The 26,969-nt window shown below is 37.6% G+C and overlaps 2 protein-coding genes across 8 annotated transcripts in view; one reads left to right on the top strand and one right to left on the bottom strand.

Annotated features, from left to right (window-relative positions):
* The window catches only part of NT5C3A (5'-nucleotidase, cytosolic IIIA), a 29,885-nt gene extending 19,970 nt beyond the window's left edge, over positions 1 to 9,915 (bottom strand). The window contains exon 1 of one of the 2 annotated variants that reach the window (XM_067291271.1): positions 9,614 to 9,915. In XM_067291271.1, the coding sequence (XP_067147372.1) occupies positions 9,614 to 9,751 (138 nt within the window). In that variant the 5' untranslated portion in view covers positions 9,752 to 9,915. The remainder of the gene's footprint in view (positions 1 to 9,613) is intronic. The other variant, XM_067291272.1, reaches the window with a different exon arrangement.
* Positions 9,916 to 10,215: 300 nt separating this feature from the next.
* The window catches only part of BBS9 (Bardet-Biedl syndrome 9), a 312,936-nt gene continuing 296,182 nt past the window's right edge, over positions 10,216 to 26,969 (top strand). For 5 of the 6 annotated variants that reach the window (XR_010883441.1, XR_010883440.1, XM_067291270.1 and 2 more), the window contains exons 1-5: positions 10,216 to 10,559; positions 11,334 to 11,448; positions 13,480 to 13,630; positions 14,990 to 15,054; positions 17,666 to 17,779. Coding sequence is in view for 4 of the 6 variants with exons in the window: in XM_067291270.1 (XP_067147371.1) it covers positions 11,343 to 11,448; positions 13,480 to 13,630; positions 14,990 to 15,054; positions 17,666 to 17,779 (436 nt within the window). In the remaining 2 variants the exon portion in view is untranslated. The remainder of the gene's footprint in view (positions 10,560 to 11,333; positions 11,449 to 13,479; positions 13,631 to 14,989; positions 15,055 to 17,665; positions 17,780 to 26,969) is intronic. The other variant, XM_067291268.1, reaches the window with a different exon arrangement.

Genomic DNA, 26,969 nt, shown 5'->3' with positions numbered 1-26,969 from the left:
GTGATATGAAAAGCTTCCATACAATGAACAACTCAATATACTATTCCTTCAGCCAGGAAAAGAAATGAATGGATGGCATGGGAAAGATTAATAGGGAAAGACTGTTCACCATCTCTTCCAGGGTAAGAATTAGGGGTCATCAACTGAAATTAACAGGAGGTACATTCTGAAACAACAACAACAATAAAACCCACACCACCCTACAAGCTGCTGGAGGCTGGGAAAGCATTCTGGGTAAGAATCATGACAGCTTGTCCTGTCCTTATGCTTTCTCTATGCCTCTGGTATAGACCACTGCTGGATATATGATATTATCTGTATCAAGTGAAATCATGTTCATGGGAGGTAAGTCAACACTCCTATTTTGTAACACATGACACAGAGAATCATTCATGGTTCAGGACAGTCATTTATTTACATTTCTGGTTATATATTTTTTTCCCCCTCCCTTTTTCTTACCAGTTTTCCTTCAGACAGATACAGAAAACTCATCTTTGACAAAATTAGAATTTTTGAATTTGACTGGTATTCACAGTTTCCTTTAATACTGCTATGGTAACAGAGGACAAATGTTGGAGATTGGCTACCCAAAAGACCCACTTCCCTCTCCTATTACACACACTCTATGCTTACTGGAGGAACGCTTACAGAGGAGGTTGTTGGTACAACTTTTACAAAATAGCTAGTAAAACAATATAGAGCTTTAAGTATCAACAGTATGTAGATATTATGGTATCTTTATAAATTCTTAATTGGCTATCAGATGTGCAAAAATTCACCTTGCACAGTAACATAATTTTCATCAGCTACACTTTGGATCTTTTCCAAACTGTAAATTTGCATTTATACTTTTATAACAAAATATCCAGTATATGTCTATTTGTACGTTGAAAGAACTTACAACAAGTGCTTATTTCCCTAGAAGAAGCTTCCCATGTAACACTATCTAGAAAGGAATTTGCATTAAGCCCAAGGCCTGGACTGAAGCAGTTGCTGCTGATTCTCTCCTTCTCTTATCTGCTTGTAAGAAAAAAAAATCTGCTTAGATTCACTAAGGCTAAGAATGCTGTATCTAGATCAAATAAACTCTGACCCTTAAATGATGGAGTTGCAAGATCCAGTTTGAAAACAAAGTCCCCAGGACAAAGTTTAATCCACAATGCATTACCAGACACTAAATTCTGATGAAAGACTGTAGTGCTAATATAATTTTGCTATTAAAGTTACATATTAAGACTACCACATTAATTTTTCAACTGTTAGGATGTCTTCTAGTACAGACACTTCTTTAACTTTCTTTAAAAATAAGCCAGTAATTCTAAAGATGAAATTCAGCTACCTTACACTCATTTTAAAGGTAATAGGCAGCATGATGGGTTGTGGTGTGATGGGTTGTTTCGCCTCCATGTCCCATTTTTTCATGGCTGTTTCTGGATACTGGATCCATTTAACGATACAATTGGATGTTCCCTATTTCTTGTTTCTCTGTGTATTTGCTCTTTGGAAGTGATATAGGGCATGTTCAAAAACACTGTGTACCAGATATCCTCCTTACCCTTCAGTTTCACACACAATTTTTTCAAACTAACATGCAGAGCAGATTGAAGACTTTATATGATTGCCTTTGGTTGCAGGGGCAGATGCAATCCAGATGAAAATAACTGACTGCACTAAATAACTGACTGATAACTAATATGTTTCCACCAAAGAGGGAGAGCCTTAAAGGAGCAGGTTAATAATATATTTCAATGGTACTCATTCTGTCTGAAATCAGGGCATAATACCACAAACTCTTACGTAAAAACAAAAGCTCCAATAAATTTGGAGTATTTCAGTGATCCAATTTACAAAGCAGACAAACCTTCTTGATATAAGGAGGTAGGAAGTAAGCTAAAGCTTATGAGTGGGAAAACAAGTTAGAACACGTAAGTAGAACAGGACTCTTTCTTGATGGCAAAACCAACTCAAGAAGTCTGAAATTTTATATTCAGATACTTCAGGAATCTTCAGCATCCAAGTCTGGGTCTTGCCACACCTCTTTTTAAAAAAGAAATCATGAAAATTAAAACAACTACAAATTAAATACATTAATTCTTTTTTTAAAGATTGGCATACACGAAAGCAGAAGCCACATTTCCTTCAATTACTACACATGCTTTGCATAAGTTTATGTAGAAATTACTTAAACCAAAATCTTTTTTTTATTGTCTTTGAGCAAGCTGGTGCAATTCTGCCTTCTTTTGTGAGATCACTGAACAACAAGAATATAGTTACTTTTACTATTTAAACTTGGGTGTTGTCCTGTTTGACCTGTGCTCTGCAACCTGAAGCATATGTCCGTTCGTACTAAAAAATGCCTCATATTTTTAAACATTCAAGCAATACTCTGTAAATTAAAGGATTTAGCTAAATTAGAAAAATCCACTGAACTTTTAAAGTGCAATTAAATACACAGAGGTGACCAACACAGTAGCTGCAGATTTCAGCTTATTGGCAGTGCTAGTCAAACTGCTGCATGATTGACATGGGACTAATAATTATAATTATTAGGGGCATCGTCAGTTCTCTGATGCTTTACAGCAGCTGATCATTGGTGATTGATTGCTTCTGGGTAAGAGACAGAGCAGCTGATGTCCAGCAAACTGGTCAAAATAACTGCTGTATGAAGAGCTCTGCCCCAGGAAGAAACAGACACTACAGATCAACTGCTGCACAGTAACCTGACTGGAGGAAGGCCAGAAGAAGAGTTAGACTTGTCCTCTACTATGGTACAGTCTACTACTTACTTACCAACCTCTCTTGCCTGGTCTTACCTGGCCTCGTATCTCTTTGCATGCTGGTTATAAAAGGAGGCCAGAAAGAGTAGTTGTGAGCTATTTCTGCCTCTCAGTTGCAATTAGCATGTGATGGGATCAGCCAGGTTTCAGTACTGTGCATCTGACAGGCAGCAGAGACATAGTTGCTGCTCTAGGCCCTCTGGATGCAGAGGCAGTCCATTTGTACATGTCTGATCTGGAGTCAGCAGAGGCCAAGAAAAGGTAGTCACTGTTGGACAGGATTTCTTAAATGACAAGTTACTTTAAAAATATTGTATATCCATCTTCAGAGATGTACCATGCAAACTGATACAAAGTCCACAGTAGTGCCACCTGCTGTTCCATGTTGTCTACTGCAGCTAAACTAGCTAAAATTTAAGTCCTTAAAAAGTATCATCTGACAAAGACATCAGATTCCAGATAAAAAATCTGGCAGTATGCTTCTTTCATGATAATTTTTCCTTAAACCTCTCTCAAAAACTTACTCTTCACAAGCTATAGCACAATGTGCTTGTGTATGTTCACATACAGGGAAGGAAGGGGACTGAAGCTAATAACTTGAAGGCTATTAGCATGAAGTAGAACAGGCCAACAGAGAAAAAGATTATGTATTGTGTATTATGCAATTATTTCAAGTGCTAATAATAGGTAAGAGGCAGCCAATCCAATTTCTTGAAGCAAAGAACTTCAAAAGTTAAGCTGTTATAAAACATTTTCCAGATTTAGACAAATTTTAAGTACATTTAAAATCACTATTGAATTTACAGACAGAATTCCCCTGCCCATAAATGCATGAATCCATACCTTGGGTTTCCTCAGCACTTACTTACATGGAGATCTATTTAGTTATTTTTTTTATAAAACTTTATAGCTCTTGTTAAGACTGATTGTTGAAATGCTGTGCAGCTTTAATCCATAACAAGAACAAATTTGCACCGATACGTATATTCAAACATTAAAAAAAATTACTTATACTGTTTGACAGTTAAAAGTAACATGCTTAATATTTGCAGTTTTTGTAATTGGCTTTAATCTGTAAAAAGTTTAATAAAACAGATGCAATTAATAGCTCAACCAATAATCAAGAGTTATTGCAAATAGGAGAAAATCATGTGACAGCACATACGAAGCATTTAGGACAAGGTAAAAATGCTTCAGAGCAGAATGATTCATGGAAAGATCGCTCTACTGTTCTAGAGGAAGACTTTCCAGAAAAGATAAATGAAAGCAGCAATTCCTTAATGCTGTTCTGAGCCTACACCTACTTTACATATTGTATCCTGACATCTGCTTATTATTATTACTGCTTGGAGCTCAATTTTCAGGTGCAGTTCATCATCACATTTCATTAATAACTGTTATGACTAGGATGAATCAGTTCTCAGAGAAACTAAATCAGTACTAAAGACAACTGACCTTCCCAAACCCATTCATTATAAGAACATATGTTTCAAAATCTATTCATTAAAAAAAAAAAAAAAAAAAAAAAGGCAGTGGCAATTTCAGATGATCAGCTCAGTGCACTAAATAGGGTAAAATATTACTATGAGCAAAATCTGCATAGTAGTCTACTTTTTTAATTCTTAACTGATTTTGGAAGAAAACACTTAAATTTGGAGTCCATTTTTCTTCTCCTAGGATCTGAATTTTTAAGATTTCCACCTGAATTAATTCACAGTGAGAGTAAAAAAAAATAAAATAGTACTATCTAAGTTAAGTCAATATGAACTACATTTAAAGTATTTTTCCTGGCCCTGTATAAATTTGCTTTACAAACCATGTTCTAGGTTACCATATATCATGATTATCTGAACAGAAAAGTCTGCAGGCAACACAAGCTTGTTCTCGTAATGTTGATGTTTATCACTCTGTCAAAGTGTTTTTTCTATTGAGAAGTAGAGTCCGAACAAAACCACATTTTATAGAAATAGTTATATGAAATCCCCAGTAGTCATATCGATTCTAATGTGGTTGTAAAAGTTTAACAGTCTTCTAAAAATTATTCAAATAGTCTAGTCCCTAGTAACATAAGGGCTCTCCATCACATATGGCTAGTGTTAGATCTCAGGAGTTCTTTCACTTTTCAGTTGATTCATAGCATGGCACCATTCCTGTGAAGCAGTATTATTCCCACATGGATTACATTACTGGATAGCTTCCAAGGTCGCAACATTTTAATTATCACTGCAATACCCAGAAAGTGACAGTGTCCTATAGTGATATTTAGAGTCCATGTTCTTTCCCCTCCCCCTTCTATTGATTCCAATTTGCTCAGGCTCAAGCTCTTTTTTGTCTTTGTAAAGAAATGCTATGTATTTACCTGAAGGACTTTCACGTACTAGCCATTTAGATGCCTGAAGGACAGTGTTGCACATAGGCTATATATTGCCCATTCCTTTATTTCATTCTCCACTAGGAGGTCATCAATGACCCACACCAGTGTGACATTGCAGTCGCTGTAGCAACTAGTGTAAACACTCCAAAGACCAGGATAAAGAAGTGGAGTGATATGATATCACTGCCAGTTGTAAAGATCTGTATCCTTCATCTGTGACACAACTGCGAAATGAGAGGCCACTCTTGCCAGGGTGATGTGAAGAAAAAAAAAAAAACCCAAAACAAGAAATAAACAAAAAAATCTCTCCACACAAACCCTATGGCAGTCATGCTCACCGAATAAGTTCCTTTATTTCTTAAGAAAGGAAATAAGTGGCAGTTACATCATTTCTTATCCACTTGCTTGTATTTCTTCTGGTAAATTCTAATATGGCAAAAAAATCACGCATTTCCACCCCTCCCCAACATATTAAAAAGAAAACTGGTCAGAAATATTTAACAATGGCTGGTTGAAAAAATTTCTTTAATATGAGAAACTACTTTTTAAACTGAGTTTTAATTTTCTGTTGTTGAAATTTTATACAAAGCCTTTTTCAGGTAATTAGATCCTCTAACTTCAGGAACAAAATGGAGAAATACAGAAATATAACTAAAAGTCTGCCCAGTTTTCTGGAAAATAAACTGGAGACGGTTATTTTCAGTTTAAGGTATTTTCCTGCTACTGTATTTTAACCAGCTCTATTATGTTTCTCAATCCTTATAGAACAAATACAATAAAAACCTCCTGAAGTTCTAATAACAGTATTAAAAAAAGCAAAGTAAGCAACTTTGATGTTGATGAAAAACCTCAACATTCTAGCATAACTTTGTTTATGCAGTACTCATACAACAAAAAATAGTGTTACTCTTAAAAAATTTTTTCACATTTATCCCATGTTTTAGTTAGCATGGGCTTTTACTTAAAGATGAGCTTTTTCATAAGACTTAGGCAACATTTTTCACTCTTTAGTCTGTGAGCACTTGGTTTCTGCAGCCTTTCTAAGGTCTTCACAAAAGATAACCAAGAAGCCTACGTCTATTGTCAGTACACCTGATTTGCTCTGTAGGGATCCACAACATCATTGCAAGACTGTCTGGGGCCTGAAAAACGAAGAGGTTGAGTGCTACTGTAATACCGTAAATTTTAATCTCTTTATAGCAGCCATCAAACATTAACTAATAAGTTACTTCAGGAGTCTAATTAACTTCCTCTTTAAATCAAAGTTAGCAACCTCACTGATAACTTTTACGTTCACCTGACTGTAGGAATACTTTTACAATTGCACAGAAACAGCAAATTGACTGTGCAAGGTTATACAGAAGTCATCAAGAGACAGTAGTTTCTTGACACACAGCATAAAACTTCACATAACGGGCTAAATATTTACCATTAATGCCTCTGTTAGTTTGGAAAGGGGATCAGAACACTGTTTACATTCATCAGCGCCTACTTTGGGAACCTTACATGGTCAATAAAGACAACACATTAATACCTTAATCTAATTCCAAATGTAAACCTTTGCTTTTAAATGAGATGCAGTAATTTCATGCTGTCTTTATTATGCTTAAATTTGCATACTGGGCTAAATACTTTGCTACAGAATTCATCTACTGAAATATGAGATAGATATTTAAGAATCTGTTGATTTCAATATTCAACATTGAAATATGGTTACCCTCATATTTTCATAATCCTTGAGAATACTTTCCACTTTTCTTTACGTTAAAAATTCTTGCCCTCACAAGCCCTGATATTACCTTGTCTTATAGACATTCTATTTGATTCACAGAGGTCACTGTCTTTTTAGCATTTAAACACTCGGATTTTTACTTAGATTTGAGTCTTATTTTCATCTAAGTATATTTTAGCTGAGGAAAGTCCAAAAAATTATTGCTGTAGTTAAGTCCAATCAAAGAATATTTCATTGGTGAGAATTAAAGTCATATAACTAAAGTTCAAATTCTCCAGGCTTCTTCTCTACTGATTTTAACAAGTTATACACCAAGGTATCTGAAAATCGGAGTGTAATACTAGAGATAAAAAGCCAAAGTATAACTCTCCCCAAGATAACCAATTCCAGAATATAATAAAAAATCCCAGTCATCCAGTTTCATACTTTCAGTTCAGCTTAACTATTTTAAATAGCTACTACTACAGTGCTTCATTCATATACACCTGGAATTTGGAAATCAAATTACTGTTTTAATGATATCCACTTGCAATTTGGCCAGATTATCACCTACAAAACCGTTGACAAGTAATTTTTAGATATCTAGTGTGGTTTTTAATTTTTTCCTGGTTTTAGAATAGGTATGGAAATACTTCTGTAATGAACAACAATTAAGAAAACTCAAACCAAAAAAATCCACCAAAAAATACAAGAACAATCTGATAATCTTAAAGTAGATATTCTAATGTAGAAGGCCAGGCTGGCATAGCAGCTTGTGTATTAGAAAAAATAGATTTCATCAAAGTATAGTTTTCTTTCCCACTTTCCACTAACTTAACACTAAATTACAGATTGGAAAACAGCACCTTCTTACAAGAGCTCCAAAGAAGTCCTTCTTTCTGATAAATTAAAACAGATACACTGTGTCTTGTAAATGACAGATGTTGAATAAAATCTGCATTGGTGGAAAAAACTGTTTCAGGAAGCTCCGCAGAATGCAGCATATTCAGCAAACACTTGAACACATTTTCTCCCTTATTTGACAAACTAAAATCCTTGGTATGATGTTTACATAACTATTCCACTTCTTCTGAAGTAAGAGAAATTTCACAGCCTGACTACATAGGTTCACTGAAAATACTGCTTGAGGAGAAAAAAAGACTTGCAGCTGATGAACTAAAGAAGCTTGTTAGCTGAGGAAGCTGCCAACTCTAACCAATTGGTTGAAACGATAATTCTCTGAGTGGGCAAACAGTATTAATGTGTTGTATCCATTTGATAAAATACTTAAATGAGAGCAAGCTGACCTGCTTTGAACAAGCTTTGTTTTTTCCTCGGAATTTAAAGTTGAGTAAAGCTGTGATCCTAAAAGCAGAATTTTCAGAAATATCTATTTAGGATCACAGATCTGTGTCCAAGAACATAGATCTGAAAATATTATCTGAACATGTTTAAGAAGTTATTCTACCAGAAATCAATTTATCATTGACATGACAAATTTTTTTCCTACTAAAACCAAAACTTCTGCAACAAAGATAAAAAGCTGAAGTTAAGCCTCTCTAGCTGAGATATCATTTAAAGATTGTAAAGAAAGTTAGTACAAATATACCCTTAGCAATTATTAGGCATTTTCTGAATTACAGCTTAACTGGGTTACTGAGAACAGAAGTCGGTGAAACTATTATAACTGCCTTTTGAGTGTCTGTATGGCCAAGCTTTTAAGTTTCCATATTTTATTGTACATATAACTCTCTAAAATAAGATGTACTATCAGTACTAGACCTAAAAAAAGGAATAATTTCTAGTTAACCAGTGTTATGCCACTGTAGACTTTCAAACGAGTTTTATAAAATCCTATTATATAATTCACAGCCCTGTCTAAAACCTATCTGAAGAGGCAATCCAAAGTTTCTGCTCTTCCACAAGCTGTTGCCAATAAGAGAGGAAACAGAAACCAAAAAGCAAAACAACCCCCCCCCCCGAATTACTCAATGAAGGGCTTGGTGACTGAGAATAGCATTCAAAAAGTTTTTTCCAGCAGGAAGTAGGATGACTCTTATAAAAGCACACAGTGGAATTCTTCTCTGAATCCACGTTATCATAAATTACATCGTATAACTTCCACTGGCAACTGCTGAATTACATGGTCAAGTGAGTAACTAGATGTCTCACTATTTACATACACAACTGTAGCAATTCTTGGTAAAAATCTATGTTTTGATGTAAAATTAAAAAAAAAAAAAGCTTTGAGTAAAGTTTTGTAGGCAATATCATAAAATATTCATTGGCTAACATGAAGCGACCTGATGATTTCGGTTCAGTTCCTTAGTGCAGTGGTGTCCAAATCATAAACTCAGATTCGAAGGATTTCAGTGTGAAAGACAGCAGCATGTCATCTAAGGCCTTTCAGCAACCACTTCCTCTTAAGCAGACATTCAAACGATCTTCTAAGTAACAAGTGTAACAAGGGCGGTGGACAGCTTAATCTTCCTTTTATAGCAGCCGTGCACAGACATCGCTTTCTAGTTTCAACACAGGGCTGAACACATCCCGCGTTTTTAATTTGTTACAAGCCACGAGCAGGCTTTTGAATTACCACCACAGCAGCAGAGAGCTTGACCTATGGGTGCAGGTCTGGAGGGCACCAGGGCGAAGGGGAGGGGACCCGTGCGCACGGGGCAGGCGAGGGGGGGAGCAGGTATTTGGGGCGGCGGGTGCGGGATCACCACCACCACCACCACCACCACGTACCATCTCGATGATCTTGGTCTTCCTGCCCGTCTTCTTCTTCATGGTGAAGATGTACTGGGCCAGCACCACGCCGCCCACCAGCGCGCACACGCTGGCGCTGGCCACCGCTCCCATCTTCGCCACCGCGGTCCTGTCCATGGTAGCCGCCCGGGGCGCGCCCAGTGCGCCGCTGCGGGACGGCGGGGCCGCTCCGCCGCCGCTGAGGGAGGGGGAGCTTCGCCTCAGCGCTGCGAGCCGGCGTCCACCAACCGCCGAGGAGCCACGGCCACAGCAGCGACCGCGCCGCGCCACCTCCCCGCCGGCGGCCGGCCGCACGTCACGTGCGCACCGCCTACCGGCGGTACCACCCAGAGGGAAACGCGGGGGGGGAGAAGCGTGGGAGAAGGGCGCTTTCAGAAGGCGCCCTCGAGGGCAAGGAGGGTTAAAAGTTTCTCCTTTGCCTTTGAAGAGGAAATGTCCACGCTGGAAGGTTGTGTTTTTCCTCAGGGACACAAGGAACACCTTTATTTCTCCTACTTCTCCCCCCCCCCGGAAGAAATGATAGAGCCCAACTGTCCTTCGCGCGCGCCGAGCCGGCCTCTGCTTCCGGAGTTCCCAAACTACAATTCCCGGTGGCGGCGGGAAGCGCGCCCCGCCCTTCCGGAGGGCGAGGTCGGTTGTTAAGGCGCCATGACAACGGCGCTGAAGATGGCCGCTGCGCCGCTGAGAGCGCTGTAGCGGCTTGCCGCCTCCGCCAGTCCCCCCCGCCGCCTCGCCTTCTGTCCCCTTCCTCAGAGCTGCGCCCGGGCCCAAGCAAGGAGCTCTCGCGGGCGGCGGGGCCGCCCTGGGGTAGGTCGCTCCGTGTCCGCGCCCGGGAGATGCTGGCGCCCGCTCGCCTCGGCTGATCGGCGCCGCCGGCTGCTGTGCCGCCGCCCGGCCGCCTCCCTGCCCCTCGCCTCGCCTCTCGGTAAAGCTCCCCACGGGTATCTCTCTCTTTCTCCCTCTTCTTTTTTTTTTCTTTCTCTTTATCTCTCTCAGCCAAACTGTTCAGGTTAGTCCTGCTCTTCCAAAAGCATAGGCTAGGACTTGGGAAGTTTGAACTGGGGTGATGTAGTTGTCAAGCCGCCTACAAAGCGGTTAGCCTACCTTCCCTCCCACCCCCCGCCCTTTCTTAAAATAATAGCAGGTAGGGAGCAGAAAAGCTGATTTGTGCCCTCTCTGACCGAGTTCTTCAGTCACGTCAGCAGAGCATCTTTAAGGCGATTACTCAGTGGCAGTCTTGATACTGTCTGTCTTGATACTGTCTGTTTGTATCTTGATTAACTTTTCTAAAATAAGCTTTCTTATTTCTGGACGTACGCCAGAATCTATTTTTCCTAATTCTCTTTGGTGAGAGGGGAATGTCCAATTTCTGGGACTTTGAAAACTTCTGTTACTTTTTAATGCTTATTATAGAAGGCTTGTAACAGTTTTAAAAAGAACTGTGATTTTTTTTTCTTTGCTGCTCCTAATTGCCAGTGTTTATCACAACTAGTCTATGAATTCGTCACAAGAAGTTCTTTAATTTTTTTTAAGTATATAATTTCAGATATTTGGGGTATTTGGTTAATGTTTTTTCTGTTCATGTTACAGCAATGTGAAGCTAAGAGATGGAAATATAGTAAATTTGTTAATGTTAAAGTTACTTGTATAAATTCATCCATCAACTATAGGTTTCAACAACAGTTTGCTTCCCTTTCAGTGAAGAAGAATGTCTTTGTTTAAAGCCCGAGACTGGTGGTCCACTGTACTTGGAGAAAAGGAAGAATTTGATCAAGGCTGTCTTTGTGTTGCTGATGTTGTTAACAGTGGGCAAGGTAAATTCAGAACTAGTGGCTGCTGACTTTCAAGCTATGCAGCTGCAAGTATGCTTTAACAAAGCTAGTGCATAGTGACAGGTCGTTAGCCAGGCTAGTTGGTTAGTTAGTTTAAGGTCTGTTGTCTTTAGTGTGTCCTTGTAGACTTAATAAAACAAGTTGAGTGCTCGTATTCTTGTTTGCCATTTGTCTTTGTGTATTCCTAGATCTCTAAACGTTTTAATCTTTGTTGATGTTCAATAGCAATTTCTCTCATGTTTTATTCTTTCTTGGTAGCTATACTTAAAACAAAGACTTTAAATTAGTCATGGAAAGAAACGCATCATAAGTCATTGAACTTGTGGAAAAAAAAAAGCAGGCTGAGGGTTGATAAGCTAAGTATTTTTATGGAAAAAAAAAAGTCTTTTTGTGCTGCAAAAATAAGGGCCTGTTGAAATCAAGTTGCACTTCACTTGAGGAAACTTTGCTCTTCTCTGTAGTCATTAAGAAATTAAAGTGTGGAGTTGAAGTGATGCATCTCTGTGACCACATTTTTACAACAGTTAATGGTCTTTGCTCTCAGCGAGAGTTCTCATACGCGCCTGCACGCACCCGCGCGCACGCCCACACGCACGCATACACACACACATACATTTTAACTAATAAATATTTAGGACCTTTCTTTAAGAGGCTCTCTTGTCACATCTTAGAGCTCTATTTTTTTGCTCAGCAGAGGTCCTTGGGTATGATTTAATTTTTGCCATTTTTTTAAGCTATGCCCTTTTAGAAGGATTTGAACTAAGTCAAGCTATGCTACTGTTTTGGTGTGCTTTTTGGATAGGAATTGACTGAGAGAATTATGGATAGAATCTATTCCTAATGAGAAAGTAGGCCCTTTCATACCGGTTACAGTGTTGTGGGAGCGTAATACTAGCCCACTATTTTATCTACTTTCTTAACACTGTATTTTCTCTTTGTTTTTAGACTAGGCTCCTTTTCTTGCAGAGTTCAGGACCAAAAGTAAATGCAGCCTTAAGGCAAAAGGTCATCTTCTAGATAAGTTTATTAAGTATTTTTAAGGAATGTGCGACTAAATTATATTTAAAGATATAGGTTATACAACTGTTAATTTGCTGTTGGTGGACTACCTGTTACAGCACAAAACTGAGGCAAAGATTAGTGTGCAGAAGGCAGACAGTAATATCTGAACCAGGGACTGTGGGTGGAAGTTTGCTGCTGGAGAAGAGAGGAAGTAGGCAGCTGATCTGGACTTTTGAGTTGGGGTCCCGTGGAACTCTTCCAAGCCTTTAGAGGCTGGTAAACTGGTTTGAGTGTGCTATGAGTATGTCATCCTGACTTGTGGACAAGACTTACAGGATTTGATTTTTGTTCTGCATTGATAATGATGACCTGTATCCAGAGGAAATACATATTGATGACTACTTTAGAAGGCTAGCTCTTCTAGAGTAGTTTTAGCAGCTCTTTGAGGTTTTCTATTAATAATTTTTTTTGTCATTAACAATACGATCCCAAAATAACCCTGGTGTAATTTACCATGCTCCTCTTGGAAATAATGGCTCTATCCCAAGATCTGGAGGTCTCAAGGCTGTGTTGACCTGACATAACAGTGTGGATTTAGTTTGCATTTGGATAAATGTCATGGGTCACAGTTTTAAAATTTAACACTTCTGCTGGTTTGATATGTGTTTGCATAGATCAAAGATGTAGAAGCTGGAAGTATGATGTACTCTTGAAAATCAGAATGTGACTTTTTTTTTTAAAAGTGTGAGCATCAAACTGAAATGATAGAATAGTAGCAATGGTCAGTGCCATCACCATGATAATTACCCTATGAGACCCTTTGCTAACCAGTTTTTGTTGCTGGGAGAAAATTAATTACTAAAATTAGTCTAGAAGACAGACCATCAACAGAATCACATGTGAATATTTTATTTTTTTAGGATATCCTTTGAAGCACTTCTGCAGCAAACCTGATTCTACAGGTGCTAGTGTAATTTTTAAATTTCATTTGTTTTCTTTTTTTTTTTATAGATAAAATTATTGTGGGCAGTTATATGGGATATCTCCGAATCTTTAATCCACATCCTACAAAACCTGGGGATGGAGTCCAAGCTGGAGACTTGCTCTTGGAAGTGCAGTTACGAGAACCGATACTGCAGGTGGAAGTGGGAAAATTTGTTTCGTAAGTCAACATGTGTTGCTGATAAAGCTGTCTAATTAGCATGGTCTGTGGACTACTTTACAATAAAAGTTAACTCCTCTCTCTAAGGATGGTCTGCAACAGTTCCTTAAAATATTTAGGGCAAATATTTAGCAAGTATTTACAGCTTAGATGTGTCTTTCTCTTTTTCTTTTTGGGAATTTCAGTTTAGGAATTTCGCTTTTCAGATTGGCAACCTGTTAAAAATATCTATAGTATAGTATGCATTTGATCTACTTACTCAATCATATCAATATGAGAGAGAATTTTTGCTTAATATATAGGTGGAAGAAAATCTTCCAGATATTTTACTTTTGTTTTTCTTACTTTTAAGAAACATAGAACAGGAAACATAAGTTTTCTCAACACCTAGAAAACTTCCAGAGTAACCTCTTGTGATCTGTTGAGGAGGTAGTGTTCACCATTTGTTTTGGATTTGACAGAGGATTGAAGATCTTTAATTTCAAGGAATTTAATGAAAATAAGTGGCTGGGTAGAGGAAGCACTCAAGGAAAAGGCTTTATATTTAATTGAATATAGAACAATCTAGTACAGCTGTGTGTTTCTTTTTTTTCCTTTTAATTAAAGGTTCTCCCTTGTGTAATCATGGGAAAGACATGTGCTTTGAGACCAAAGTCCACCAACCAAAAAGAAGTCTTTTCTATAGGAAATCGTTCTTTTATTCTAGTACTTGTGGAGTGACCCTGCATAGAAATACTAATGTCTTGCCTGATGGAATGATCTAAAACTTCCTATTGTAGTTATAGCATGAAAACTTTTTCTCTGCAGGAAATACTACTTAAGTTTGGTGGAGGAGGAAGGTCAATGTGGGATTCAAAGTACTGTGACTTTTTCCATAGCAGTTTCTGGTGGGTGTGGTGTGGATTTTTTTTTTTTTTTTAGCTTAATTCATTCACACTTCCATGCAGCTAGCACTGAAAAGTTAGTCACTTACTCCAAACAAGTATTATTTAGTAACTATGTAAGGGTCCTCATATCCATTTATGTTTGGAGGAATTAACAGCACCTTGTTTGGAGTGAATTTCAGGCTAAACTGGGAAAGTAGTTGGCTTGCTCTTCATACTTAAATCTGGAAAAAAATGTTCTTTAAGGATTCATTTTAATTTTGAGATGAACTTCAAATACTGCAACATGAATTTAAGATAATTAAGTACGCTGGGATTTAACATCCCCAAATCTTGGGGTCTGGCCCGCACTTGACAAGAAATTATTGGGAATCTTTACAGTAACTTCAATATGTCACTTGAATTTTATCCTGTATGCTGCACTTTACTACAAACTAATCTGAAACAAAAAATTTTTTTCCCCCCTTCTTTACAGTGGTACCGAAGTACTTCATCTGGCTGTGCTGCATTGCAGAAAACTCTGTGTATATGCTGTTTCAGGTGAGTTTAGAGATACAAACCTTCTAGCCATTTTAAGTTATTCTAAAGTTGGTTTAGGTTGAATATTAAATTCAGTAGCAGAGGGTTTGCTGGTCACCCCTGAATAGCTTTAGTGGTGTTTTCACTCAAGCTTGTGTTTGAAGCGGAAACATTAGTAATTAGGTCAGAATAGTTTCTGATGATTAAAGGAGATCTGTTAATGTGCTCTGTGCTTGAAGCACTGTGATTTATAGTATGCAGGCTGCAGTACTGAGTCTTGCTCTGCTCTTTGCAATGCTCTAGATGTCTGTTGGAGAAAGATGGTGTTGATCTCGCTTATGGAAGTGATGGCTCTGCAGCTGAATTGCTCAAAGATTAATTACTAACTAGTCTTGCCATGTGTAGTGTCAGCACATGAAAGTTTTAAGTCTTTATATCCAAGTGTATGTATCCAAATGTTTGAGTACAAAAGTACTTTAAATAACAGGCACTTATTACAGTTTTAGAAACAGGTGTTCAGCATGCAAATGAACAAATGGTTGTTTAAGAACAGCCTGCACACCCAGCTCTTTAAAAATGAAGCAGTTTTTATAATTACTTCTGAGACCAAAAATCCAGATAATTTCTTAGAAAGCCAGAAGATGGGCAACATATCCCAAGAGAAGATAGGAGGTTAACAGTGGTAAGAAGGTGAAATTACTACTATGGCTTTTCTTCTTAAATCCTCTTTCTTCTTACTGTCTTGGTCTGGAAATTCTAAATGATGCGCTTGAACTGTATGTGAAGAGAAAGGTCACAAAATACCTGTTTTGTGCCTTGAGTTATCTCTAACATATAAACAAAGCACAGCTTTACAAGGTCTATTAGCTGTACCCTCATCTTCAGAATTCAGTAGACTTACCTATACGGTTTTCACCTTCTTTGTGCAGTGACAACTGTGGCTGCTTTCACTCTAAGTGCATAGTTTTCTTACAGGAACAGCTTGCTTCTTATTTGAGAGCCTTGTAGGTTACAAATGCACATTCTTTCTGGTTTTAATGGCCTTCTAGTTATCTTACCTGGAGATGCTTGAGGGGTGACACTTAACCTTCTCTAATGTTGCTTATGTTCTGTTGCCTACCAATGTATTTTTTATTAGAGCAGCTTAATTTTAAATATTTTCATTAACAGCATACATAGTAACAATTATTGTTAACTAAGTCATAAGCACCCCTATGGTAATGGTGAACCTCTATCATTTGAACAGATACTTTTGAACAAGCTTGTTCCAGAATTCAAGATCACTATCTCTTCCTGCTTCAAGGACAAATCACAGTTTTTGTAAAGTAGGATTTTACCTGCTTTATACACGTTGCCATATGTATGTTATTCATAGTAAAACAAATTCACCATGTTGTTTCTCTTCCTGGACATTTGAGAGCATCTTTCAAGACTGATGAGAGTATGGCTTGGATATTGCATTACAGACAATAGGCACAGAATGACTACCTTGTACCTTGTTTTTCTTCTGGTATTGCTACTTAAGTAGCTACTTACCCACCAGAGTTTTTTCTCCAGGTTTATTCAAATCCTCTCCCTAATCAGGCCTACTTTAATGGTAATATCTGAAAATCTATATTGATTTTTAGTTGGAGCAATTGCCTAAAAAAGGTTAGCCTAGGCTACAAATCTTTCTTAGAACTTGAAGTTTGGTATTGAAATGATCTTTGTATACTTGAGTTGTGAGGGGATCTAGCAAAGAACTAATTCACTCAAGCAATTGATTGGTTCTTCTTCCTGTTATGGTGACTGTTTTTAAACTTATTGTGCTAGCTAATATGACTTCTAGAGTGTAATTCTACATGATGAAGAATTTTGAGTACTCTTCATGGGAGAGCTGAAGAAAGTCTTTTGATTATCAAAAGATGATCCTTAACTTCAGTTTCTTTCAAAAGACTTTGGATTTCTTAGTTCCCTGAAGGGATCAGGAACTTAAAGTTCTTGCAGGTGCTTCTGAGACAATATGACACTTCAGAAGAAACTATATCTATTACTGTATGTATGTATTTCTTATCCTTGCATTCTTAATCACCGCACTGAATTTCAGAGTGAGTAAAGGCAAGTGATAAATGCATCCTAAAAGTAGCTTTTCAAAATGTAACTTGGGACTGGCTATGGCTTAATTTGAGACACAGACTATTACAGCTGAGACTGCTGGACGTAGTACATCTGCTGAATAACTAGAAAATCATAAAATTTCCCCTTTTCATGAGTAGGCTTTTCTGATCGGAGTGTGTGTGTGTGTGTGTGTGGTGTTTTTTTTTTTTTTTGAGGTGTGCTTGACCCAAGGAAAATTATATTTAAGTAATAAAATCTCTGTGTCTTGCTAAGTCTTTATACAACATTTAGCATAGTGGGACCTTATTTCTGATTCTGGCCTTCAGGTGCTTTTGTAGCTTGGTGCCTTTTTGGGAAAGCAGCAGTGTCAACTATCATATCTCAGTCATTAGGAGTAAGCTGTGGCTTTCCAGGTCACTCTGTAAATTGATACTTTTACTTTTTTTCATATTGCATAAGTTGGAGGGGTGCGTGTGTGTACATATACACATGTGTGTGTACACACACACATATATACCCCCCTCTTTTTTTGTAGGAACTCTGGGAAATGTGGAACATGGGAACCAGTATCAGATTAAACTGATGTATGAGCACAATCTTCAGCGAACTGCTTGTAATATGACTTATGGACCATTTGGTGGTGTAAAAGGTAAGCTCCTTCCTGTGTAATCTTTGTCATTAGTTGCTCAACTGAAAAGTTGAGTGTTAACTTCAATTTTGAAGAGCTATGTGATGCTGTTTTCAGGAAGAGACCACTGTTTAGAAGGATGGTCTCCATCTCATGCATATAAAAAAAACCCAACAACATTGACATTAAAATGAGACAAAGCATATTAAATGCAGGACAGTTCTTTTCCTCACAGCTGTATCTTTCGAGAACAGATATGGGTTTACAAGGATATATCATTGACTGACAGGAAAAAAAAAACTATGAAAACCCTTGATCTTCCCTTGTAAAATATTTTAATATCAAAATGATTGTGTTCTCTTGTGCTTTATTCTGTTTTGCTTTTCTGCCATGTGCTTATCCTGGACAAAGAAAAGTCAACATCTTCATTCCCTGAATCTAAAATAGAGTGTTCTTAAAAATACACAATGCAGGCTTTTTAAAAAAAAATTTTTTTTTTAGTTTGAAAACATAACAATGGAAAGTAATATTTATGGTGTGTTTGTAGTTTTAAATAAGCTTAATAAATTTCAGTCTCTGAACTTCTGTGACAGAACTGTGGGTGCTTTCTTTGTGTTCCAATCTGGAAGCATTTAGGTTTGCTCTACATGACGGCACTTTCTCTTCAAAAGTCAAGTTTTGCCAGCACTGTTGGGGGATGGTAGTCATCTGCACGAATGATGTCCCTAAGCTGTTGACGGAGTAATACCACTTCACTGAGGCAGAAAAATTTTCTGAGTCAATATGGCAAAGAAAGTGTGTATGCTGACAGTCTGTTAGTTCTGTGACTGTAATAGTCTTCCAGTAATAATCCTACAGTGCCTAACCGTAAACTCAGGCTTGTACCTGGGCTTGAATTCAGCAGACCAAAATTCAGATGGATTGAGGAGACTGCCACCTACTCATTTTGCACCTCTGCCTTGGAAAAATGGTCATCTCTTAAGTTTCATGAGTGAGAAGGTGAACAGTGCTATCATGAGTATCTTGAGGGATGAGTGTATAAGGCATGGGCGCGTTCCTGCTAACAGCAAAAAGTTTCCTAGGAAGTGCACTATTTAATCTTCTCATTTCTAATATGCTACAGTGGAATTGCAGAAATAAATATATTGAGGGATCCTGAGCTAAGACTAATTAGTGTGTCAGGAATGGAAGAACAAGGGCTCTTTACATATGTACCACCATGCAGTTCTGCAGAATAAACTGTCTGGATCTTCCTGTGTCAAGTGTATTTTACTGTGGAGATAGTGGTCTGATCACCAGCTTGGTGTTGATGCCAGACCTCTCTATGCCTATGAGAAGCTGTGGAGGAAGCTGCTAAGTTGCATAGTGAAGAAAATATCTTTACAAGTTAGGAAGATGGAGGGTGAAGTTTACTTCAAAACCTACTCAGTCAGCCAAACACTTTTCAACACATTGGATAGTTAAAATGAAGGCCAGTCCTTGCAGACAAAGCAGCAAGGATAGGGAAAGCAACTGTTAAGTCCTGCAAATTTTTCTCTTTTTCTAGTAGCATTTCTGTCCCAGCATGTCAAAGTTCATCCCTTTTCCTTTCTTCTTTCCCATGCTCCAGTTCGTGTTAGTTTCTAATGCTGTGGAAAAAGGATGGCCTTGAGTGTTGCTTTGAGGTGGAAGAATATCGGGAAACAAGACAGAAATTTGTGTTATGTAATAAATAATCCCTGTTTCTATTAAAAATAAAGCAGTTTTCTGTTTAAAACTTAAATTTGAGAAAACTACAGTGAAAGTTCTCTGTTCAAGTGTCTCCTCATAGGTTAATAAGGCAGGCATTGAAGAATGGGAGGAACAGGCGAAGTGGACATGGGAGAATAGCCGCAGAGTGGAGCAAAATGATGTTCTACCAAATGCTGTTAACTTTAGTAAATAGATGCCTGTCCTGGTCTGGTCACCTGCACTATCTGTGTCTGTATCATTGGCAGATGTTTTGTGCTGAAAGAGCCAAAACCAGGCTGTAAATAAATATTTATCTTTCTGGAATAATTGCCAGGCATCTGTTAACAGTCTCTCTCACCTTCAATAGGGGTTAATTCATGATGGTGGCAGTGCTAGAAGTGTGCAGCAGCAAGCTTGCTCTACCAGCAGTCTGACCTGCACCAGTCTGGAAAAAGTAGACTAACTAAAAAACACAGGCTTTTTAACGTTTATTTCCTTCTGTTATTGCTGTGACTAATGTATCCTCCTTATTGCTGTACTCAAGCATCCCTCAAAAAAAAATGAGGAGGTGAAGGAGGCACTACAGAGGTTGTGTTTGCAGAGCTACTGAAGCAGACACAGAAGAGTGGCAGTCGAACAGAAGGAGTACAAGGAAAACATGCTGTGGGAGTGTCAGGAGGAGGGGAGTGAATGTAAATCCCCCAGGAACATAATCTTTCATCTGTGGAAGCAAAGAATAATGTTGCAGGAGTTGTCAAACCGCTTGATCTATAAAGTTGCTCTGTCTTGGTCAGCTTTCTCTTGCTGAGGATGGAGCTTTAAAAAAATTTTTTTTTATTTCCCCCTTCCCCCCCTTTTCTCTCTTAAAGCCCTTAATCCTATACCTCCAATGGTACTGAAACTCATCCTACCCAGCCATACCATTTGAAACTGCTAAAAGAAAGAAAAATGGAGTTGAATACTGTGCACTGGTTTGCACTAGTGTCTTGTGCCATACTTTGAGGTTCTCTTTGTTCTTTCTTGGGACTAACAGTTCTTTGGGTTCTTGTTAATGCCCGACCACCCCCCCCCCACACACACACGCACCTTGTTTACTGCTTCCATATGGTTGGCTGTCAAGTTCATGGAAACCAAAAAAAACCAATTCACTACTGTTTGTTCTCACCTCAAATAAAATATTCTCCTTCTGGCATTGATTTCTGTTGTGATCATTTTAAAATTTGATTTCTCCCCATGTGCAGATGCAGTCTGTGTTGTCTAGTGGGCCACTACTGTTGTGGTCTTAACTGGAATGCAACATGGTCTGTTAGTCTCATGATGCTGTAAGGATGCATAGTGGATTCTGAAAATCTTGTGAAGCCAGTGCATAATTTACATTTGCCATCCCAGGGCTAGCAAATCTCTTCTGGCCTATGTGGTGGATGGCTATGTTTTTCAAAGGAATAACCAGCTGAAAAAGTTTCCTACTTCCTTTGAATAAGTATGCCTGAACAGCAGAGAAGGCGGCTGAGACTTGTCTCTTCTTGGCAGCTACCCCCTGTTTTTAGAGCATGCTTTTGGGGAAGAGCTGGAGCATGCTCAGTAGTCCTCAAGAAGCTTCCCCAATACAAGATGTGGCAGGTAGGACTGTGTGTGAGAGATGCATAGAGCTGGAACAGAAGTCTGAGGCTGGATGACTGTTGTGGAAATTGTAGAACAGTTCCATAATGAGGATGAAGCTATGGAAAGGAACTTAGTTTCAGTCCAGTTTTCAGTTTCAGAACTTAGTTTCTGAATTGCTGGAAATCCTGCAGACCCCCTTAGATCTTTACAAAGGCTTAAGAGGCAGAGAAATTTGTTCAAACCATGCTTTTAGTTCTCTTAATACTTTTTTTTAAATGCTTCTTAAAGTTTAAAAGTTTGATTTAGATTATATTGGAATGGAGTCTACCTCTCCAGTTTACAAAGCGTCTTACTGTCTTTAGGAGGCTCACATTTAAGGAGAAACTGCTGGCAATTCTACCTTTAAATGTTTGTTGACCTATAGTCCTGTGAGAGCTTTTCAGAAGTTAAGCGGCATAGCTATTTGATTTTAAATCAAATACTCTACTACTACTTTTATGGTTCATTTTGGTTATGAAACCTCAGTGGCTCTCCTTCATCTAGTTAAACATGTGCTTATGTAAACCTCACCCCATGCCTACAGTCCCCCTTCTTCATGTGCTGCTTGATTAGGTAGGAGTATTTTTCACAGCTTTTTCTTAATGTACTAGCTGGGAAAGAATGTCTGCAGTTGTTTGAAATGTGCAAGCATTTAGAATTGAACATCATTAGGAGATATGCATCACACGTTATACTGGTATTTTTTTGCATCACTTCCAGGGTTTTATTTCAGGGAGGAGGTGCAAAGGCAGGTAGATCCTGGAGTCCCATCTGGAACTTCACCATAGTTAAGACCCTGCAACTCACTACTTGCTCTATTTCACCAGTAGGTACAGGTATCTGCAGGATCCAGTAAGAGGTCTTTCCTAGTGCATCCTGAATTATGCTGATGTCACTGTTTCTTGGGCTGGATGTAAAAACAGGATGCATCCACATTGTAATATGCTTGTTTGTTTCTTATGAAACAACAAAACTATTATGGTCTTGTGTCTTGTATCTTCTATATGGTTTTAGCCATGGGCTCAATTTGATTGCTCTGGGTAGTCCCGCACTGCACAAACAGTAAGTGTATACATAACTTCTGAGGACTTGGGTCATAAATCTGTCAGTATTTGTATAGATAATCTCATTGAGGTCAAGCTATTCATGAAGTGCTATTCTTCATGGGTTGTGGTACTGTAATAATATAAATATTCATGTCTAGGCCAGAATGTGTCCTATATTATTTCTTTAATAAAATAATTAAAGTCCTGTAATTCACCATCTGCTTACAAATTTCAATTAAATTATGCCTTATATCTTAAGACATTTGTAATGTTTCTCTAGTAACTTAGTCATCTATTCCATAATATTAAAAATGTATAACAGATATCTTGATTGGCAGATGTGAACTAAAGTAAGTCCGTTTCAGTAGTGCCAGATCTCTCTGTCTCTCTCTGTCTCCCCCCTGCCCCAGGTCTTCCCCCTTCCCTCTGCCCCCCCCAAAAGAAAAAGAAAAAGAAAAAAGAAAAAGACCGTGTGGAACATGAACTTCCTCTTTGAAAGATTAGTCTTTTAGATCTTTGACTGAGCAAGTTGGGAGAACAAGCTTCCTCATCAAATGCTTCTGGAGAACTTGTTTGTTTCTCCTGATAGGTAGTGGTGGTCCTGCATCCTCAAGCTCCTTGTCTGATAAGTATAGTGGTGGTGTAGTGCTGAAAGTGCTAGTCATAAGGTTCTTAATTTAAATCAGAAAGTCAAGGTTCCCGGTTTTTATGCTACAGTGCCACAGCTTCTGCAGGAATGTGGTGCTACTGTTATATTCTGTAGCAAGTTTCCTTGTTTTCTATACATGATAGTTTCTGTATGGTTTTCAGGTATCTCAGAAGCACAAATTACTGTTCCTTGAATTGACAATAGTATTGAAGGCTTACATCATATGAAGTCTAGAGTCTTTTCTCTATTTAATCAGGTAGGAAAAGATGCTGCTTGTCAAAGACGCTAGCTGAGGAAAGCCAGTCTGTATGATATGCTTTAGACCTTAAGAAAATAACAATGCGTTCAGTGCTTAGAAAAGAATCATCAGGTTCTCAGTCAACTTACGCTGGAAATTTTTGTTTTCCTGTCCCTGCTAATTTGTGGCAATCTGCTCTCCCCCTTGTTATGTTATAATTTGGTCTGTTGATCTGCTTAGGTGAGATGTAATGGAGAGGTAAAACATACTGAGTACAGCTCTTGTTTTTCTACTAGTCTCCTATATGTATTAAAAGAAGTGGCATTATAGATCTTTCTGCTGAAGCTCTCTTCAGAATTTTGAGGTAAATAAAATCCTACTCAGTCGTTCAAAAGCAGCTTCATTCTTGCTAGTGTCTTCAAAGTAACAAAATTTAATGCTGTGAACAACTTCTATGTATATAAAAATTGACATAGATTATTGTCTCATAACAGGAGCAGATGAAGACAATAAAAAATGAATTTATTGCATCTGATCATACAAGGCCTAAATCTAAACTAGAAAGGCTATTAAAAAGCTGTAGAATAAAAAACTGCTGAAGACAGAAAACAGAATTGTCCGTTTGCACAGAATAATGATGTGTATTTGGTACTGAAATAGCACTGTGTGGCATGTGGTTGAGTCACCACTAGATGGTCCTCTCATTACATTTATTAGTCAGTCGGCTGCATCTTTAAAATTCTTCTGCTTGAACGGATTCTACAGGTGCATTTACTGCAAGATTTGATAAGGTGTAGAAAATGCAAAAACACTTGCTGAAAATCTGTATAATAAAAAGTGTTATATTGATTAAAACAAAATGTTTTCTGTGGGTTACACGGTTTTGGCAAAAAGGCAAAATGAATTTGATTTCCACTTTCTGCAAAACTGTTAAGGGGCCATGGATGCAGGAAAGAGACAGGAAAACCCGTATACGTTTACCGTGTTTAGCTAGACTTCTAAACAAAGCCAGTAAGATTAGAAAAGGGTTAAAAATGTAAATGGAAAAAAACTACAAAGGCTAAAAAAACAGGCACAATGTAGGCATAGTTAAAAGTTATGAGTTAGAATTTTAAAAACTCCAGCAAAGAGAAGGCTTTTAATGTAGAACTTGGTGCTTGTTTGCTGCTTCAATTTTATGTTTGTTCTTTGCTGAACACTGCTTAAATGAAAACATGAAACTATCAACTGATACAGGATAATAACTAATCATTTTATGTTAAAAAAGAAATCTGTATCATTAGCTCAAACTTTCAAAAATTAAGTTTAGATCCTTAAGTATTATTGTAAATCATGAACTTTTTTTAGTTTCATTGCTTTTGTTACATAGACTATCTGCATATATCAACTTTCCCTACTTCTGAACTTTTCTTCATGAATTCAGAGCCATAAACTGATTTTCTGCTACAGTACCATGATTCTAGCATCTGGGTCTTTTTAGAAAGGACGATTCATGATAAAATCATGAAAGTTAGTAGTGCTGAATGCTGTTTTTTGATCAAATGAACTCTGAACCTAGCCACAAGATGTCACAGCTCTTAAGTAATGAACACAGTCTTCATTTTTCACTTGAAATGTAAAACTGTAATTTGAAGACCTTCAGGTGACTCTACTGTAAGCTTTGTTTTTTCTTTTTATTTAATTATTTCAAGAAAACTAAAGTGGAAAAGTAGCATACATTTTTATGATTTGTATTGCAACCTTATCTATGGTGAGGACTCCACTGTACAAAAATTCTATCTTATAGAACCTATTTAGTCACATAATATAATGTGACCTTACATAAAATTATTATGGCATCCTGCAATTATGCCACCACAAATTGCTGTCTTAACAGTTCAACTTTCATTATATGCTGATGACTTACAACATCTTGGAAAGTGGTTTCTGTGTTCACATCTGTAGTGCGTCATTCTGGGTCCTTATAAGATATAAAAAGTCAAGTTATCTGGTAAGATTATGTTAAAGGACCTGATCACAGTTTGTAATAGTAGGAGTATAGTTTGTGTAGTTTATATTTTTGTTTGGAAGGGAAATGCAAAAGTCATTGAGCCTCCTTAGTATGTACAAAATCTTTGGTCACCTAAATGCAAAGCTATCAAATATTTGACCTAATGTGAGCAAGGATGTGCTTATGCTTATGTGGTTGCTATGTGGTGTAACTGTACTCATACTAGTTTTAAAACAGAGTGTTTACTAGAAGCAGTATGAGACTTCCTAGTTTAGATCCTATATACTGGACAGCACACCTTCAATGTGTCTTCTGTGAAGTGCCAATATTTTTAAGGACAAGTAAATAAGTTTAAAATGTTTTATTCAGCTGGCAAACCCTAGATGTTGGAACTTCATTTGGCTGATTGAAAGTCTTTAGATGTTTCACCTGAAAGCATAGAAATATTCATACTGAAAGGATGGAAAAATTCTTTGTGTGTTTGTGCCAGAAGGTTCTGATAACCATCTCAATTTTGCAGCTCTTTGAAAAGAATGGAATGGAATGAAGCAAGTGAATTGGATCCAGTACAGCTTTCGTTAGGAATTCTTTTTCTTTCTTATTCTTCTTTATGTAGCAGTACTTAATGAAGGCAAAAGTCTGATACTCATCTAGAGATATTCAGTTCTTAACCAATATTTTACATGTTGTTTAATCTTAATTAAATTGAAACAATATTGAAAGACAGTAAGAGGAAATTATTTTTTACTGATGATTAGATATTAGTAAGTGTATAGTGATGGGTTTTGAGTTAGTTTTATAACACAGTTGATATTTTGATAATGTTTTTGTTCCATTCTTCTTAGATAGATTTTTTCTTACAGTTCTGCCAAAATCACGTAGCTTGTGTTCTCTATGGGAAAATTTGTATTTCTTAGTTTTAGTTCTTTTGATTAAATTAATGCTGAATTGAAGCTATTCTAGTTGTGCAGAAACTTTGGTAAATCGATTTACAAGTGTTGACTTTAATTATGTATAATGATAGCAGTGAACTATCCTCGTGGAGTAACACTGAAGTTTTTTACAGAGGGATGATCAGTCAGATAATTCTGAATTATTAGCAGTGTGGTGATTTTGCATATTGGCCTAACAGAGTTGCATGAAATTGGCATTAAGTGAAACTCATTTTTAACTCAGGGCAAAAAATAAATTCATATTACTTTTTTATAATTAGCTGTTATAGACTTTTTCTAATGTGATACTTAGATAACGAGCATTGTGGGTGTCTTAATAGTGTGTCTACAATACCTGGAAATAAACTCTGTACTGTGCCTTGACTTTTTGTCTTGTTCGCAGTGAGGGTATTTAGACATAACAGTGGGAATGTGTTGCTGTGCCCTTGGAGATATCTGAGATGAGTTACGTTGTGACTTGGCAAATCACTCTTACACCTACACTTCTAGTTGCTGTTGGAGGGCTTACAATTCAACTAGCTTATAAACATTAAACTAAGTTCCTCCACATCTTGAGAAAGAGTCATGACACTACTTGTACCTTGCTCTTCTTGAAAAGAGAGATTTACTGATTGTGGAGCCTGCTTCCTTCTATTTATAAAATGGTAGTATTATGCCCTTATGCAGTTAAAGAATTAGGATGCCCTTACTACTCTTTTGAAAAAGTGTGCAGATCAGGCTGCCATTTCATTCTTTGCCATATGTTCCTTGGGTCAGAGGTGTGACTTATTCGTAGGAAAAGTGTATATAATAGATTTCTGCTGAAATTACATAAACAATGGAGAAGTGCTTTAAAAAGTAGAAAAAAAACCCCAAATCCCCCAAACCCGATTACTTAAAGTTTATATGGGCTTATAAATTACCACATGAAATTCATGTGATCAGTTGTGTCTTGGACTAAATGGTAGTCAGGATAGTAGTTAATATATGAACAAACAACAGCGT

This window comes from Apteryx mantelli, chromosome 2, assembly GCF_036417845.1.
Source record: "Apteryx mantelli isolate bAptMan1 chromosome 2, bAptMan1.hap1, whole genome shotgun sequence".
Lineage (NCBI taxonomy): Eukaryota > Metazoa > Chordata > Aves > Apterygiformes > Apterygidae > Apteryx > Apteryx mantelli.
Note: the sequence above shows the minus strand (reverse complement) of the source record. Positions and strands in the feature narration are given on the sequence as shown.